General features: G+C 40.1%; 1 protein-coding gene across 2 annotated transcripts; it reads left to right on the forward strand.

Moving 5' to 3' along the window:
* Positions 1–948: 948 nt before the first annotated feature.
* Mat2b (methionine adenosyltransferase 2 non-catalytic beta subunit) lies at positions 949–17,553 on the forward strand. 2 transcript variants are annotated; one of them, XM_074057716.1, is made up of 7 exons: positions 949–1,198; positions 8,941–9,135; positions 10,556–10,670; positions 10,833–10,985; positions 13,066–13,259; positions 16,146–16,259; positions 16,619–17,553. In XM_074057716.1, the coding sequence occupies exons 1-7, from the start codon at positions 1,169–1,171 to the stop codon at positions 16,787–16,789; spliced, it is 972 nt and encodes a 323-aa protein (XP_073913817.1). In that variant the 5' UTR covers positions 949–1,168; the 3' UTR covers positions 16,790–17,553. The 2 variants fall into 2 exon arrangements, with proteins under 2 accessions (XP_073913817.1, XP_020039217.1); XM_020183628.2 differs by lacking the exon at positions 949–1,198 and adding an exon at positions 3,842–4,032.
* The last annotated feature ends 1,984 nt before the right edge of the window (positions 17,554–19,537 follow it).

Genomic DNA, 19,537 nt, shown 5'->3' on the forward strand with positions numbered 1-19,537 from the left:
CACTTGTAGGCCCTGAGTTCAAGCCCCAGTAACACAAACCAAAAACCTATGACAAGCTATAGGAAGTGTTTTCTGTCCAATAATCAATGAGTGGTTCCTAATCCAGGTGAAGGCATGCCATTACCTGGTTCCATTGACCTTTGAGGCAGGGGAAGTAGCTGGGCAGACTCTGGTATACACCTATGTTAATTCTCAGGTTCCCCACCCATGAGGGAAGAAGTTCTCATGCTTTCTAACTTACTGCAATTACAATGGGGCTCTGAAGGCATGTCAGCGATGGATCTTAGTCCCAAACTTTCCCTAATTCTAGCCTGCCTTACATCCACCCACCATTTACTCAAACAGGGAACAGAACAGTGTTAACGGAAATGACAGTGCATTTTAACCTATGTGTACTGTTATCACCAGTACTTTCCTTTTTCTTCTTCTTTTTTTTTTTGTACTGGGGTTTGAACTCAGGACCTATACCTTGAGCCACTACACCAGCTGTTTTTTTGTTTTTTTTGTGACGGTTTTTTTCGAGATAGGGTCTCCAGAGCTATTTGTTGGGGCTGGCTTCCAAAGATAATCCTCCTGATCTCTGCCTCCTGAGTCTCTAGGATTACTGGTGCCCAGCCCCACCAGTGCTTTTCATTGTCCTTTGAACCTTTGAAATGGTTAATTATAAAGCACTGAGAAGAAATGCACCAATTTTATTAAACATATTTTACAATAAGGTGTGATTGAATTAAATATTACAGAACAGGAAGCAATTGCACGGACTGTATGCTTTCCAACTGTTGGCTCAGGCTTTCCTTCTGCAGGAGAAAATTTCAACAAGTACTGAAAGGAAATTGTAGGGGTTTTTGTCGTTTTGTTTTTGTTTTAATAGTTCTGCCATATGGTTTTGGTAATGGATCATTGCTTGGCTGGCATTAAACATGAAACTTCTCATTGGGTATTTTCGTAACTAGCATGGGGAATCAGCTGCCAGCTTACTGCACTGTGGAAAACTGCACGAGATTCCGGGATTGGAGTCAAATGCTAATTTTAAAGGTCAAGTGAAGCCAGTGCTCACGTTTTGGCTGCCTGTGCTCTCTGCAGGCAGAGCAGACAAAGACCCAGCCAGAGGAGGCAGACGCTGAGATCCATCCCTCCGATCCTCTGCTCCTGAAATTTTTGTGGAATCATGCCTGAAATGCCGGAGGACATGGAACAGGTAAGCGCTAGCAATTCAAGAGACATTCTGGAGTAAGTGGTGCTTTAAAAGCATTCCAGAGCGCCTGGTAGGAGCAGTGTGGGTGTGAGAAGAAAATAGAAACCCTCATTGTTCATTTCAGACACAACCTTGGGACACAATAATAAACTGATGTCAGTTACTGACCCTCAAAACCAGGTGAAGTCTAATTAATTGACAAAAATAAAATGCAAAACAGGGTAGTTTCATTTACCAGATTCAATGGAATAATACAGGTGAAGTTTCTGTTTAAATAAGGATTTTATGCATAGTTGTGTGCTCTGGCTTTTGTCTTTGTGACTTGAATCTGCTAATGTAACTTTTCGGTCCAGGCTGCACACATTAAACTTGTCCACCATGGGAGAGGTTGGATGTTGCCTGTAAAGGAATGTCATTGCATACATGTTAGATCCGACCCTCACTAAAGAAAATGATTAAAAGTTATACCTAAGCAATGCCCGGAGAACTGCTTTCAACTTTTACCCAGCAAATATCAAGCCAGATACTTAAATGTAGGCAAGTAAACTTTTTGTTCCTCACTTATAGAATCAAAATGCTAATTGCAGTCCTTGACTGTAACTGTTGAATGTAATTTTTACTTCCTCCAGGAAGATTAGATTACATCACACATTCCAACTAGAAATTTACAACAGAATCCTCCCGTTTTAAGGCTAGAGGGTGAAGAGGATCTTGAATCTGTTCTCTGCAGCCTGACTTTTCCTTTTGGTTAGTTTCTTTTGAGACGGGTCTCCCCTATGTATCCCTCCTGCCTCAACTTCCCCAGTGCTGGGACTACTGAGATGTACACTGTGCCTGGCTCTCTATCTTTTCTTTGTTGCCCAGGCATTATGCTTGCTAACCTTTGGGACAGTCCTCACAATTTAGGAGCAGAAAAAGCCTGACTTGTTTTTATGGTTTTTTTAAATGCAAAGCGTGCATCCTCAAGCTCCCATTAGTCACTGTTTTAAAGAAACTTTTATGTTTACATGAATAAGGAGATAGGTTCTTTAAGGACTAAGGAGCAAGGAAAGTCATGAAGTAGAAAAAAAAAAGTCAATGATGTAGAAAAAACTTTTTTTTTTTGTTTTGCTGTACTGGGGCTTGAACTCACCATTGAGTCACTACATTAACCCTTTTTTTGTGAAGGGTGTTCTGAGATAAAGGTCTCTCAAACTTGAACACTAATCCTCCTTATCTCTGCCTCCTGAATAATTGGGATTACAGGCATTAACGACCAGTGCCCAGCTAGAAAAAAAATTTGGGTTTTTTTGTTTTGTTTTTTTCTGATAAAGCTTTTGAAAAACAAGTTTTTAAAAGGCTGTCTTTAGCTCTAAAAATTAACCAAAATATTATGAAAATAATTGCTTGGGGGCATGTTTTCAGTCTCTGCTGGATGTATGAACCAGGACAAACTGTTGGGTAAAAAGTGGGCGAATCTTCCCTGGTTTTTTTACGAATACATTTCTCAGGCATGGCTGACAAAGGACTTTCTAAAGTTTTGAACCAGTAGGGAATTCAGTTAGGTGCTAGCTCTCTAGCTAGAGAAACAGAAATCAACAATTTAGAGGTTTTCTGATTTGCTTTTAAAAGCCCTGCAAGTGGGTCTTTTTTGGTTCCATCTTTAGTTTTCCTTTTTAATTTAACTTTTATTTGCATAAATTAATAGTACAAATAGGTTTAATTGCAATATTTACAACACGCATACAATTCGCTTTGATCAAATTCACCCCCACTCACTACATTACTTTTTTTGGGGTGGGGTGGGGGGAGGGCAGTATTGGGGCTTGAACTCAGGGCCTACACCTTGAGCCACTCCACCAGCCCTTTCAAGATAAGGTCTTGTGAACTATTTGCCCTGGCTGGCAATCCTACTGAGCCTGCCTCCTGAGTAGTTTAGGATTACAGACTTGAGCCACCTGGCACTTTCTTTCCCCATCTCCCTTCTGGGAGCCCAAAAGCCTCAGTTGTTTCTCTGGAGTCTTGACTCCTGTTAAATCCACTAAATCAAGTCTTGGGCCTTACTATCACAGTTTTTCACTCTGTAGTTATGGATAAAATCTAAGAACCGAGAGTTTTTGAGATTCCTAAACATCTTCCACATCTTTTTATTTTTAGTTAGCTAAAAAGTTTTGCATTTTTGAAATTTTCTCATTTTTTAAAAACCATTCCAGAAAAACAAATAGATTCCTGAGGTGTTGCTGACTCAGGTGCCAACACTTATTTTTATTCCGTGCCTTTTTCTAGACCTTTCAGAAGCCATCTAGAGGTGTATCTAGTAAGTTTGCCCCTCCCCCGCCTCCCTTAACTTTAAAGATAGTTTATTCTACTTTATATGTTACACGATCAGCTCATTCTTAGGCACTGCGTATTATGCAAAGCTAGAACTCTAGGCGAGTCAATCCGATCTTCTTCAGTAAAGAAAAACAAAAAGCAAAAAAGACGTAGGAAAAAACCACACCCTAAAGAAACTTCCTAAACAAAACTGGAATTCATTGTTTGCAGTCAGGCCCCCTTGTTTTGAGTGTCTCTTTAAAAAGCGGCGCGTGGGCTGGAAGCGTCCCGCGCAAGCCCGCCCCCTTTCTAAGGCGTGGCAGAGCGTAGCCAATCAGCAGGCGCGGTTGGTCGGCGGAAGCCGGAAGCGGCGGGCGGAGGTCGGCCTGGGCCTAGGAGAGGCGGGCCGAGGCTGAGACTCGCGGCTGTTTTGGGCTGGAGGTGGTGGCGGCCGCAGCACCTGCGGCTAGAAGACGGCTGGCATGGTGGGGCGGGAGAAAGAACTCTCCATTCAGTTTGTTCCCGGGAACTGCCAGCTGGTGGAGGTAAGGGAGTCAGTCCGAGGGGCTCGAGGTGTCCTGGGCGCGTCCCGCCCAGTCGGCCGCGGGACCCGGGTGGCGCCGCGGTTTGTTCACTCGGCTCGCCGGGCGGGGCATGGGGGGAGTGGGCTTGTTTGGGTTCTGCAGCTTCGTCACCTTTTGTTCCTATTGCTTGATGTCGGAAATAACTTGCTGAACTCTCAGTCATGGTACTCGCTTTGCAGAATCTTGGTGACTGCGACATGTCGTGGCTCCATTTCACAAATGAGTGAACTGAGGCACAGAGGGTCAGCTGTTGGAACAGGTATCCGAGTCCAGGGCTGTTTGACCGCCTGGGGCTTTGGCCCACCACGCTTTGCACGATGGAGCACTGTCGGTGGGAAAGCCATGCTAGATCCCCTCTCCTGCCGCTGTCTCGCCCCCGAACATTCCTGGGTCCCTGAGAAGGACGTAAAGAAAACAGCAAGTGGCTGTTACTGCAGATGCTGTTTTGAACTCAGGGCTTCGCACTTGCAAAGCAGGCCGTCTACAGCCTGAGCCACAACTCCAGCCCTTTTTTGTGATGGGTTTTTTTCCGGAGATAGGGTCTTGAGAACTATTTCCCGGACTGGATTTGAACTTCGATCCTCCTGATCTCTGTCTCCTGAGTAGCTAGGATTACAGGCGTGAGACACAGCGTCCCACAGTGCAGAATTTTTACATTTCCCAAACGTGAAGTGTTTAGTGTTTTTCAAATCACGTTCGGGGACTTGGTAAAGTTAGGACACACTGGCTCTTTAAGCTTTTATGTTGTCTGTTCCTGTGCTCACCTAACTTCTCAGTGTATGTTACCAATTGTATGTGTATGCATTGTGTGTATAAAGGTTAACATATGCCCACAGTGGGAGTCCAGTAAAAACATGAAAATGGCACAGCTAGGAACTTGGCACATACTTGTTGCTCTCTCAATACCTGTAGAACTAAAACTTATTCCACCATCGTGGGAGTTCATGTCTTAATAATGTTAGAGAACCATCCCGGACAGGTTAGGTTCATGTTGGCAACACTGTCTGTTGAGTGCACTTAGGGTGGGTGACAGTAGAATTTAAAAGTTCACTAAAGTGTAAGGTATTATATTTATCCTGAGCTGGGTCTGAAGCCCATCAACTTTTGTTTTTTTAATCTTTAGCCAGGCACCAGTGGCTCATGTCTGTAATCCTAGCTAGCTACTTGGGAAGCTGAGATTGGGAGGATCATGGTTTGAGGCTAGCCCAAATAGTTCATGAGACCACATCTCCAAAATAACCAGAACAGAACCGACTGGAAGTGTGGGTCCAGTGGTAGATTACCTGCTTTGCAAGTGCAAAGCCCTATGTTCAAACCCCAATCCCCCCAAATATTTTTTCATGTCCATAAATATGTCCTAGGTTGAATTCCATGTACCTAAGAGTTTATACAATAAGAGGCAGATATGATTAGAGTAACTTAAGTAGTGTTTGTTCATCTTTACCAGTATAATAAAAATTGAGAAAATACACTGCTTAGGTAGACAAAAATTTTTAACCCTATTGTTTGTGTGAACCAGCTTTTTAATTTTTCCTTCTGAATTCCTTGAAGTGTTGGATATTCCTCTGTTTTGAAGGAAGTAAAGTAATTCATGGAGTGAGAGTTCAAAGTAATATTTAGAAGGATGTTTCTTTTGCTAACAACAAAAACAAAAACTGCTTTTAAAAGCTTCAGGCAAGCTAGGCTCCAGTGGCTCATACCTGTAATCCTAGCTACTCAGAGGCAGACATCAGGAAGATCTCCTTCCAAACCAGCCCTGGGCAAATAGTTTTTGAGTGCCTATTTTGAAAGAACCCAACACAAAAAAAGGACTGGTAGAGTGGTTCAAGTGGTAAGAGCACCTGCCTAGCAAGCTGGAGGCCCTGAGTTCAAGCCCCAGTGCTGCAAAAAGTAAAGCTTCAGGCAAAGTTCAGTTTATAGAAACTCAAAGATAAAAGAGATATTTGTATGGCATCTTTTAATTTTAAAATGATGCATATACATCAATATACATTATTGATGTGCAAACCATCAATAAATTTGGCCATCCAAAGGAGAAAAAAAATCAGTTTTGCTCATATACAGGTAGAAGAAGAGAACTGTGTGAGAAGGGGAAAAGTAAATAAAACTCTTTTTTACCCTACTGAAACCCTTTGTGGTGAGGATCATATGAAAAGCATTAGAATTGTAGACTTAAAAGGTGGAAGAGCTTTAGTTATCTTGTCCAAACGAGTAAGGTCAATGTAAGTGTAATAAATTCTCAGTGCCTCAGTTTGTGACAGCAGATAAAACTTTACAGTCATGAAATCAAATGTAAGTTCAGAGAATTGAGACAAAATTCTGTGTATTTGTTTTGAGAATAGAAACAGTTAAGACTCAAGTTCTGGACCCAGGTTTTCCTTTTTTATTGTGGACAAACCTTTAACAATCTGCTCTACAGGATCCTCACTTTGGAAATTACACAATTCTGTAACACTAGCTAGTTTTCAGGTATGAGGTTGTGTACTATAAGTTCCTTTTCAGTAAATGCTTGCATTTCAGATCGCTACTCTCCTAACAAAAAATTCTTGAGTTTTGGCATCTGACCACTGGTAACTAGTACTCTGTTGCACATTTTCTTCTAGGGACCTTACTCATTACCCCAAAGTATAAGGATGTAAAGTTGTATTTTCCCCATGTAACCCCAGTCCTATTTTTAAGTGATGACTGCAGGTCCTGAATCTGCATGCCTGAATCCCTCTCCAGGTGATTGTGATCATCACTGATCTAAACTCTGCTTCTTGTTTGTTTACTTCCCTGGAGTGAAGTAACAAGTGAGAAACCAAATCATGTTTTGTTTTTTATAGTATTTATCCTGTGAAAATTGTTTCCTTAATTTGTCCCGACTAGACTTGGCATGTTTTTTCTCTCATTACAGTTGAGTCTTTGTAGAGCTGTTTTCTTGCCAAAATTCAAAGAAAATACTTTTCTGGCTGAAGTCCTTGTTTTTATACATCAACTGGCTTAGAGCCAAATGTTGCAACAGAGAGCCTGGATGAAACTTCTTCACTTTTTTTAATGTTTTGAAACTGGTTGAATTATGCAAAAATAATCTTTAAGAGTTTACCTTTATATTATTTTTCCCTGTTAGCCCTTACATTTCATGTGATAGAAGTACCTGATTTTTGATACCCTGAAAAAAAAGGTGTGCAGGAGCATATGCTTGTTAAATAATTTAACTGAAGTAAGAGCTTCAGTTATTGTGCATATAACTTTTTTTGATAGCACAGAATTAGGAGAAATAAAGACTTCAAGTTGATAAGATTTAATAAAACCTCTTTTTATTGCTTTGAGATCAGGTTTCACTTACGATGTAGCCCATAGTGTCTTTTGATCCTAATCCTTTGTAAGTTAAGGTTTAAAACTGTTTGAAAAAAAAATAATAATGCAAGTTGTTTTTATTCAAGGTTCTGGGAGGAAACAGTGTTACTCATCTGGGAAGAGGAAAATTTTGAAAGGGCGCTTTGGATATATAGAATGTTACTGTTGAACATTCTGTGTATCCAAGATTGAACTCGGGACCTCTTGCTTGTCATGCAGCCATTCTGCCACTTGAGCCACTCGGCCAGCTCTAAAATACTGTTTCTTGAGTAGTGGTTCTTTTCAATTTCTGTGTTCAAAGAATTTTTCACTATAGCAACATGCATCAATTTAAATTTTGCCTAATACTCAGACTCATCAGTATGTGAAAGAAAGTTTGGGATTAAAAATTAATTGGACTTGGCATGGTGCCTATCATCCTATCATGCAGGAGGCAGAGGCAGGAGGATCTCAAAGTTGAGACCAGCCTTGGATATATAGCAAGATCTTACAAAACCCCTGAAGATTAGAAATGTTAACTTATATAAACTTACTGGGAGATAAAACCCAAATAGTTATCAGATCATAAAATCAAAAAAGCTTAATACTTTATTATGCAGTTGCAAATCATCAGTCATAAAAAAAATACCTTCCATCACTAACATGATACCTAAATCTGCGTAATTATTTGTGGTATTATGTTCTTTTTTTTGAGATTAAAGTTTTCTTAAGTGATATAGTTGTTGATACAGTTTGATTAATCTTTTTTATAACTTTAGAATAGAATTGACTTTATTGATGTGACATGCATCAGAAAACTATTTTGACTGTTGAAAAATGGAGGGTGGGAGGTAACAGGGTTGAACAGACCAAAGTGAAATATACTCACAAAGGGGATACATTGAGAAAGCCTTTTGAACATTGATTTAAATATTAATAATGAAAGATAGGACTGTAAAATAGGTACAGTGTGTGTGGATACTTTTGGGATGGGAGAGTGAAGGAAGGAGATTAAGGTGAGGGAATATGGTTGATGGACTTGATACATGAAATAGGACAAAGAAACCTCCTGCAATTTAAGTGGGGCGAGGAGGGATTCGAGGGGGAGATATGATAGGGATGGTGTAATCAGTGTACAGTGTAAGTCTGTTTGGAATTGTTACTCTGCATTCCCCCTATACAACGAATATATTCTAACTAAAAACAAAACACTGCCTTGAGACAGGTGTGATGGTACATGTTTGTAATCCCAGCTGCTTGGGAAGCAGATGCAGGAAGAGCTCCAGTTGAAGGACAGCCAGGGCAAAGGTAGTAAGACCCTCTCTCAAGCCAAAGCAAGAGGGCTGATGAGGGCATAGCTCAAGTGGAAGAGTGCTTGTCTTGCATGGGTGAGCTTCTGGGCTCAATCCCCAGTGCCTGAAAAAAAAAGGAAAAGAAAAGAAACTACTTCAATTTGAGGTGTTTCTTAGTGAACCATAATGGTGACTCATGTCTTTGAGAGAATTACTTTCATGCCCATAATCTGTTGTTTTTTCCCCCTCCACTTTTTAGGAGGAAGTAAACATCCCCACTAGGCGAGTTCTGGTTACGGGTGCCACTGGGCTTCTTGGCAGAGCCGTTTACAAAGAATTTCAGCAGAATAACTGGCATGCTGTTGGCTGTGGTTTTAGAAGAGCAAGACCAAAATTTGAACAGGTTAATCTGTTGGATTCTGAAGCAGTTCACCACATCATTCATGATTTTCAGGTACGCTTTGATCCATTTATTTTAACATCTGCATGAATTACATGAAGAATTATCTGGATGAGTAGAAAATGTGCTTGCTGTCAGGAAGTAACTATGCTTGAAAGCCCTAACTGTTAAGTAGCGACAGTATAGCAGTATATGTTGCACTTTCCTGTTTCTGTTTTTGGTGCTGCTGAGCTTAAACCCAGTGCCTCAAACTTGCTAGGAATTGCTGAGCTATATCCTCAGCCTTATAGCACACTCTCTTTTAGCGTGTCAAAGTATATGTAATACTTGAAAAGATTAGGTTGAGACATTAAGTGAAAAAACAAAAATATGAAGTATTTAAAAAAAAAAAAAAAGCTTACGCAGCAGTTTCTAAGTAACTTTCCGTGCAAAATATTGTTTTGGATTTTCCCCTGTAAACATTATAACACCTAAATATACATTATCCTTTCCATTTTGGAGTTGAGAGAATAAGTTATTTGCCATGGTCAAAGAAAAGTTACAGAAGAAATGTAGGCTTTTCTTTTTGCTGCCATATTGGGGTTTGAACTCCTCAGTGCCTACACCTTGAGCACTCCACCAGCCCTTTTTTGTGTATTTTTGAGAACTGTTTCCCCAGGCTGGCTTCAAACCATGATCCTCCTGATTTGCTGGTACCTGGCAAATCTAGGTTTTGTTTCTAAAAGTGTGATCCTGGGCTGTTGGAGTGGCTCAAGTGGTAGAGTGCCTGCTTAGCAAGCATGAGGCCCTGAGTTCAAACCCCAGTACCACTACTACCAAAATAAATAAATAAGTAAATAAAGTGTAATACCAGGAGCACCTGTATCAGAATCACGTAAGAAACTTGTTCTCAGGCCTCACACTCAGAGATCCTAATTCTAGTAGTGATAATTGCTCTTCCCTTTATGACAAAGTTATTAAATATTTGGTGTTGGGAATGTAGCTCAGTGGTAGAGCACTTGCCTAGCATGTTCAAAGACTCAGGTTCAATCCCCAGCACTGTTTTAAAAAATTAAATCATATTAATTACATAAGCAACTTGTCTCTCCCACCACATTGGAAGATGAAACTTACTTTGATTTAGAAATGCAATTTTTGACAAATTCCACTCCATTCTCCAGTTTTTGTCTGATGTATATATATGTGGTAGACTTCTTGCCTAACATTCTTTAAGCTCCTGGGTTTGATCCCCCAGCACTACAAAAACAACAAAATTGTGTTTTTCTTTTTGTGGCTTATATGTATATTTCCAGGAACCTTGACCTTTGATGGGAAAAAAGGAAACATGGCAAAACCACATTAAGAATTACAGTGATTTATTCTTTAGTCATACAGATGATTTAAGGATCATTTTTCTCTGAATGGATTTGCTGTAGGAAGCTGGTTTCCTCTTTCATTCCTTTTGGATTAAAAATGCATCATTGCTTCCTTTCAGCCTCATGTTGTTGTGCATTGTGCAGCAGAGAGAAGACCAGATGTCGTAGAGAGTCAGCCAGACGCTGCTTCTCAGCTTAATGTGGCTGCTTCTGGAAATCTAGCAAAAGAAGCCGGTAATGACAACTTCATCAAGTTTCCATCAAATATTAAATCTTTCACTGAGTTTGTGTAGATCACTTAGATTGGTTTACTCTGTGTGATATATTAAAACAATTCTAAATTCCGCTGAAAAGTAATGACATAAAAATTTTATACATCTTTTTCTTTTTTTGTAGCTGCAATTGGAGCATTTCTCATCTACATTAGCTCAGATTATGTTTTTGATGGAACAAATCCACCGTATACAGAGGAAGACATACCAAATCCCCTAAACATGTATGGCAAAACAAAATTAGAAGGGGAAAAGGCAGTCCTGGAGAACAACACAGGTAAGACAGCCTCGTTGGCTCCTGATTGTTAGGACTGTTCTCTGATTACAAGAACCACATGTTTTTAGCTTAAAATCAAGCAATGTAATTTATTAGAAATTAGAAATACAGTGGGGAAAAAAAAGATTTTTTTAAAATCCTAAAGAATCACTACTTTGTGAATTCTCCCAGACTTTTTCCATTATCACTGTATACATGCACATCTTTGTGCGCAGAAAACAAAGTGCTAATTTTTATAATCTGCTTCCAAAAAATAGGGTAGTATAATTTCTTTCAGATTGAAGTATTTTCTTAGACTGAGGTATTTGGTTATATATGAGTTTTCTTTTTTCGTTGTATGTGTTTGTGTATACATATCCCTGTAAGTATGTAAAAAGTACATCATCTTTGAAAAAAATTTAAAAACAAACTTAAGTGGTACAAATGACCTTAAGTCTGTAATAAGTGAATTGTATGCCTTCAAGCAGCTACTGCATTGCTACATGCCTGTGACTCTTTAATCTTTGGAAATAATTATAAACGCCCCCAAAAATTAAAACCGTAAGAATGAAATCTTAATGTTGACTAAGAGAGATTAGCATGAAGTATGTGTTTGTTTGGAAATATTTTTGATGATTAAAACAAAGTATCCACTTTGTTCCATAACCTGTTTTTCCACACTAAAATTAATGCCTCTGATTAAACTATAGCTTTGAGAAGTAGCCCCAAGCATAGAATGCCCTAGTAGTGGACATTTAGTTTTTCTACTTCTTTAGCGTTTTAAATTACCCTGTAGAAATCATCCTAGAATACATTTCTGTCTTAGTCCATTTTATGCTGATGTAACAATACGTAGATTATTTATGGAGGCTAGGTAATTCAAGATCTAGGTGCCTGCATCTGGTGAGGGTCTGGGTTGCTTCCTCACATTGCAGAAGGACAGAAAGGAATGCTTTCCCCTCAGACTCTTTCATAATGGGACCTACCCATCCTAGCTAGTGGAGCCTTCAGGACCTAAACATCTCCCAAAAGGCACCAACTTCCAACACTGATGTGTTGCAGATTAAATTTCAGCCTGGAATTTTGGAGGAGACACGGCATTCAAACTATAGCAGTAGCTATGTTTACTTGTCCTATAATGTAATTGTAAAATAAAATTTATTTTGACTGGCAGCTAAAATGCTAAGATTATAATCCTCATCAGGGACCAATTAAAATCTAAGAATCTGAAAGTTCCTTCATCAGTGGTTTGAGAGCAATGAACACTCAAATCCCCTTCACCCAAGGTTCATCATTTGTTAGTGTTTTGGCACATGTATTTTTTGTGTGTACCTTGCTGAACAGAGTGATAACTAGTTGAATTTAGTTCTAAAATACTTCACTGTGTGTCTTAAGGACATTTTTTATGTAATTACAGGGTGGTAGCACACTTACAAAATTTAACATTGGTGTAATGCTTCAGTCAAATACATAGTCTGAATGGGTGTTTTTCCAGTTGTCCACAAAATGTTCTTTATTTAATTCTGCATCCAATCAGGATTATTTATACTTAGTTGTCATGATAGGTTTTCATTTTAATGGTCATAAAATGTTGAAATTATATATAGAAGTACCCTAAATGACAGTAGATTTTAAAAAATATTCAGGACAGAATGTGATGATTCACTCCTGTAATCCTAGCTTCTTGGGAGGTGGAGATTGGGAGGATCAAGGTTGGAGGCCAGTTCTGGGTAAAAATGTGAGACCTAACTAAAAAATAACTAAAGCTAAAGGGCTGGGGTTGTGGCTCGAGTGATAAGCGCTCTTGCCTAGCAATCTCAAGGCCTCAAATGCAAATTACAGCACTGCCCCTCCCCCCAGAAAAAATTCAGGGTCACATTTATTAAGTTGGCAAGATTATAGGCGAATTATACCTTTTTTTTTTTTTTTTTTTTTTTTGCAGTGCTGGGGATTGGACCCAGGGCCTTGGGCATGCTAGGCAAATGCCCTACCACTGAGCTACATCCCAGCCCGGATATTTATGTTAAAAGACAAAGCTTTTACTTTGATACTGTTTAAATGCATACACTTTCTTACGCCAGAACTTACTGTATTCATCCAGGAGCTGCTGTTTTGAGAATTCCTGTTCTGTATGGGGAAGTTGAAAAGCTTGAAGAAAGTGCTGTGACTGTCATGTTTGATAAAGTGCAGTTTAGCAACAAGTCAGCAAACATGGACCACTGGCAGCAGAGGTTCCCCACCCATGTCAAGGATGTGGCCAGCGTGTGCCGGCAGCTGGCGGAGAAGAGGATGCTGGTGAGAGGCTTGGGAGGGAGAGGTGGTAGCTTCTCTTTGGAGATCCGCTTTGTTTTTTCTGTGCCATGCTTGGGAGTATTGCAGGGTGCAAATTAAAAGTGTTCTTTTAAAACTAAGAGAGAAAGTAGTTTACAGATGGTGGCCTGTATTCTTGAAGAATGAAAATTTTATGTTTGAATTTATTTCTTACATATCATTGTTACTGCAAAGTGGCAGAAAACTTATTTGTTCTTTAGATAAAAAAAGTCACTTAATGCCTTTCAGGTAGTTTTTCTGATAGTGCCAAGCAAGAATCTAAGTAGAAATTTTTTTTTTTTTTTTTTTGGATCCTTCTTAAAAGTTTTATTTTCCAAAATTGCCTTCAGTAGGATGCTAGGCTGTGGCCCCAGCTCTGGGGGGAGGCCTTTACACCCTCCCAGTTCTTTTTCACACCACACTCCCCATAGCAGTCTGGCTGCAGCAAACAGAAAATCTCAAAATAGAATAAACTGCCGTATTTTGGGAACTAGAAACAAAACATTTCATTTACAGATCCTTAGCCTAAAAACCTATGTGTTTTCTAAGCAACACCACTTTATCCCCCCAATTCCCAGGACTCACTGAAAAGCAAAAGCGGGACTTCCGGCCCCTCTGCCCAGCAGCCCAGACCTGAAGTGCAGGTTCCTCAGGCTCACGTTTCTGATCTTCAGACTTCACAGCGGTGATAGTCCCGTGAGAAGGGATCCAGGCCTGGGTTCTCTGTGTATTCTGTTCTCAGTGCAGTGGAAGGGAGCTGGGGTTCACATATTTTTCTGGCCCTGCCTCTGGTTAGTGCCCCAGAGAGTCTGGAATGCCAGGGACCTGTGCATGTCTTAGAGCAGGAATAGGTCTCTCCTCAACCAGCCCCTACAGATGACATAATGAAAGGGGTCTGCGGGAACTAGGGGCTTTGAAGAAGACTCTGACATCAGGCGACATGATGCCTCCTTTCAGAGTAGTCTTCACGCATAAAAGGCCCAAGGTGCTCATCTGAGCACACGTGTGCACTGTGGGAGACCAGGTTCACAGGCCCTCTCCAGAAGGTCCCCTGAGAGAGTTTTTCCTCCATTCTTCTGCCTTCTTCCAGCCCCGGTCTTGTTCCTGGCTGCAGCTATCCTGTGCCCAGAGCTGGCCCTAACCAGGCATGCACCCAGTGTAGCATTTGGACAGAACTGACCTAGGGAGAGGTCCAGAAATGACTCCTTTGAGCCTCCTTGTCTGTACCCTGCACAACTCTACAAGGCTCCTATGGCTTGTGCTGCTGGGGACTCTCACTGTGTCCTGCTGGCTGCCGGGTCTTGCCCTTAGCCTGCTTGCCCGGGGCCCCAGGATCAGGGGTGCTCTACTCCTGCTGGTAGAAGGCTTACCACTTTCACCATTTAGGTTTTTAAAATTTATTTTGCAGCACTGGTGCTTGAACTCGGGCTCATGCTTGCTAGGCAGGTGCTTTTACTGCTTGAGCCACTCCCCTAGCCCTTTTTTTTATGATGGGTTTTTTCTTAAGGTGGGAGTCTCTTGCACTGTTTGCCTGGGTCTGGCTTTGAACCTTGATCCATCTGATTTATGCCTCTTGAGTAGCTAGGATTATAGGTGTGAGCCACCAGCATCAGGCCACTCTTACCATCTTGATCCAGAATTCAAGCACACTGAAAGGTCAGTGTATGAATAGCTCTGCTGGGAGTCAGGAAGCAGAGTAGGGAAAGGCAAAAGCAGCTGAAGGTGAAATTTCAGGCAGGAGATTCTGGAATATTAATTACCCTTGGAGATTGACCCAGCCTCAAACCACACTTTCCATCTTATGTAGTTTTTGGTGATGGGCTGACACAAGATACAGAAACCGAGCACTGCCAACTCATTCCATTGCTCAAGAGGCAACGGAATTCCCAGATGCCAGCCTCATAAGCAAAGCCTCCAAAGAGAATGGGTACACAGGATCCTTGCAGAGAACCAAATTGCCTGCTGCATTGAGCAAGGAATTTGAATTAAGCTTCCCAAAAGACAACTGGACTTAGTGAGCCCAGAGCACTCTGGCATGGAGGTTGATGCCTTTAATCTCAGCACTTGGGAAGCTGAGGCAGAAGAATCTCAAGTTCGAGGCCAGTCTGGGCTACACAGTGAGGTCCCTTCAACTGGCCCTGTCTGTGGTCTTTAGCAAGTTTCAGGGAAACCATACTGTGCTGTGGTTTCCATAAAAGGCTGGACAGCTTTTGCATTGTTGAGTAGTGAAACTTTTTTGTCATGCTGGGTCTTTGGCCCCTTCACTTTGTAGTTCCCACTCCAGGTTCTAGGCTGATGGAGCAGTCTTGAACCTCGTACTCTCAAAGCCCTTTTTAAAGATATTTGAATAGGATTTAATTTTAGACATCTGAGAAACTTGGCACTAAATAAAGGATCTGTAAGATTCGGGCTGATTTGCTTTAGAGTATTAATAATGGTATGACCATAATTTTTCGTACATAAAAATTTATATTTATTTTGAATATTATACCGTGACAATATTTATTAAGATTTAATCAGCTCATCTTGAAAAAATGGCTTTTATTTGGTTTCAGTTTTAACTTCTTTAAGATAATTTACAATATTCATTAATATGAACTGTTTCCATAAAAATTTCTAATCATTTTTAGGACTTTTACTAATTGAGGAAAATTTGGAGCCATTTATAATTTTATTTCAAGAAACTTTTTAAGGCTTAATTCTGGAAATTGCTTTTTGGGAATATTTACGGGAATTTGATTTTAGATATTTTTTTGAGTTCATTTGAAAGGGTTGCAGTTTAGTTCCTGGAATTCGCTTCCTTGTCAAACCTCACTCTACTCACCTCAAACACTGGAATCTGTCTTGAATTTCTCATGTCCTTGTTCCCAGGATCCATCAATTAAGGGAACCTTTCACTGGTCGGGCAATGAACAGATGACAAAATATGAAATGGCTTGTGCCATAGCAGACGCTTTCAACCTCCCCAGCAGCCACCTAAGACCTGTAAGTCCCAGCGCTCGAGCTTCCTGGCCTTTTCAACCAATAGTACTACTTGTGCCATTTTTGCTGTTGATATGAATGTGTTGGGTAACTTCATTTTATTTTGGGTGTGATACAATGGTAACTTCATGTTTAGACAAGTTGCAGTGAACTTGGCTTGTGTGTTGGCTTTGTAGTGGTATTTCTAAATTTCCATTTCTAAAGTCCATGAGTGCTCTTTATAGGAGAAGAATTGTCTTGATGCTGGCAGACATTTTATTTAATATGATAAAAATCAAATTAAGGGCAAAATGAAATAAAGTATGTAAATCCTCAAGATGCGGACCTTTATTTACTACTGTTTGTTTCTGCTTTCTTTAAAGATTACTGACAGCCCAGTCATAGGCGCGCAACGTCCAAGAAACGCTCAGCTTGACTGCTCCAAATTGGAGACGCTGGGCATTGGCCAGCAGACACCATTTCGAGTCGGAATCAAAGAGTCACTCTGGCCATTCCTCATCGACAAGAGATGGAGACAGACAGTCTTTCATTAGCTTATGTGTTGGATTTTCTTTTTAAATGAAAAGTATAGTATGTGGCACTTTTTAAAGGAAAAAGGAAATAGTTTTGTATGAGCTCTCTTTAATTGTGACTTATGATCTTTCAGGTAAATGATGCTCTTGCACTAGTGAAACTGTCTGAAGAAACCGAGGCGCAGCACTGCCTTGTTTGCAGTGATGATTCTTCTGTTTATCACTTTGCTTGTTCTGGCTTACCTTGTCGTCTGAGTAATGTAAATTATGATTCTTAGGTATCTGAGAGCCAGATATGCTGTAGACTTACTTTGGATGAAATGCATTGTTTGTTCCTGTAACTTCCATCTTTTCAGGGTTTTTTTTTTTGTTGTTTTGTTTTCATTTTGATTTGGTTTTTTGCAGTTGTTAACTCTTGTTGATTGTTTTAAAGTACGTGAAAATCATATGAAAATCATTGGTGTTCTTTATTTGCTTTGCTCGAACTCAGATCAAAATGTTTGAAGAAAGAAATTTTATTTTTGCAACTTGAGTACAGTACAGTTTTTATGCTTGAGATACTTCAATATGCTGTGTATATCAGGATTCCTACAGCTTGATGCTTCCTGCTTTTGTGGCAGCATACGTGAACACTCGTGTGTGTCTGTGTGTTTTGTAATATAAATACACAACTACCCTTTCAGTCCATGTGTTGACATTTCATACGTGTGGTTGTACCAGTGATAATGAACCTCTAAGTCTTTGACCACTTATGAATAACAATAAATACTACTGCTGGCACCTCACACTCAGTTTTCTTGTTTACTTTTTAAATGTTAGGGCCAGCCATTCAAACCAGTTGTTTTGTTACTTGAATTTTTTTAAATATGTTCTTGCCATGTAACCTATTTAGAAAATATAGTTTATATATTGATAGATGCACAACAGTGAACGCTTGAGATCTATCTAGATTGTTACAGATCCTGTATCTACTCATACCACCTGGTTAGCTGAAAATAGCTCTACAATCTTGCTATATTACATTTATATGCAATGCTCCTGAAGAATGTAGAATATTCCAGTGTATATTACGTCATTTTTCACATGATCTTAGCTTCTATACTTTAGGTCCTAAATAAGAAAACCTGAATGGTGAGGTGTGTTACTTGACCTCTACTTGACTTGCTTAAAGGTCAGTTGTAGATACTCTGATTGCACTTTTGGGAGTGTGTTTCTCCCAGGTTATGCTTTTATTCCTTAATTGGACAGAGTATTTTCTAACTTCCTAATTAACACAGGTTTTTGGCACTAAGAGTGGGTTAGACTTGGGTGACTTGGCTTAAGCAGCAATTCTCAAACCACATTATGTTTTGTAATTAACTGGGGAAGTTTTACTGAGTCTTAGCCCACTGAAATACAATTTGAGGCCTGCTAACCTATTTTTAGATATTTTCTGGGAACTTCTAACATGGCCAGTTTAGCACTTATATTTGGCAACCACTGAATTAAAGCTTGTTTGTTTCATTTTGTTTTGAGAAAGGAACTCACCATGTAACCCACATTGGCCTGAAACTTGCTATCCTCCTTCCGCCTCCCGAGAGCTGGACTACAGGCAAGTACCACCATGCCCGGCTTAGGCACATCTTTATTTACAAACTATTCGTTTTGAAATTTCATTCTTACAGAAAAGTTACTGTAAGTATATAAAGAATGCCTGTATCCCCTTTTCCGGATTTCTGAGTTGTAAGTTTAAGTACATTGATCTTGTCATTTTCTGGGCTTTGTTTTTGTTTTTTCGTTTGTTTTGTGGTACTGGGGTTTGTGTTCAGGGCTTCATGCTTGCTGTGTAGGCACTTTACCACTCGAGCCACACCCCAGCTCTGTCATTTTCTTATATATTATTTTTCCTGAACTAGTTAAGTCATAGACATGTCTTAGTATATATACCTCTGTATAATTTCTAGAAGGCTGTACTTAATAACCCATAATTAGGATAAGGACATTAACTTTCAGTGCTGTCTAATTTATAGACCCCATTCAGATTCTATCATTTGTCCCATTAGCATCCTTAAAAGGTTTATCCCTTCCAGAATCACTCAAGATTTTTACTCTTTGACCTTGACATTTTTTGACATCTCTGTGTGTAAGAATCCAAAAAGTCCACATGAATACTTCCAGCCTCAGCCTGATTCCTCGGGGTCTGTGTTGGCCTACCTCTTTCTGTAGTTGTAGCGCCTTTCTCTGACACACCTTGCTTTATTTTTCTCAGTATGCTCAGTGTTCAGTTTGTCTACAATACCATTCTTAGAATACCAGCAAGTTCTCCATGAACCAGCTAAACACTTCCAGCCTCCAACCTCTGGCCCTGGTGCCCGCGATGACATGGGCCACTCCATCTGGTGGGAGCCCCCACTCCAGAGCCCATCAGCTACTGTACGAACAGCCACACCGGCCACCACACACCAGCACAGCACCAAGGACTGGGAGCATCATTTGATCAACTTATTGCTGATAAACTTCAGGTTATGTAGAGCTTTTGGAGTATGTTTTTAATGAACTCAGTAAAATGTTCAAATTCATGGAGTAAAAAATGTTCAAATTCATGAGACTTAACCATTATGTATATCACTGATGTCTATAAACTCAGCTATATGCTGTAGGCCTCAGATGTGTCAGTCTGCAGAAGAAGAACTCAGAAAAAAAGTCACTACCAAACTAGAAGCAGCTTGAGGTACAATGTGTGACTGTGAGGATGAGAACACATAGTAACACATTTCTCCATCACACTAT

This window comes from Castor canadensis, chromosome 16 (assembly GCF_047511655.1).
Source record: "Castor canadensis chromosome 16, mCasCan1.hap1v2, whole genome shotgun sequence".
Classification (NCBI taxonomy): Eukaryota; Metazoa; Chordata; class Mammalia; order Rodentia; family Castoridae; genus Castor; species Castor canadensis.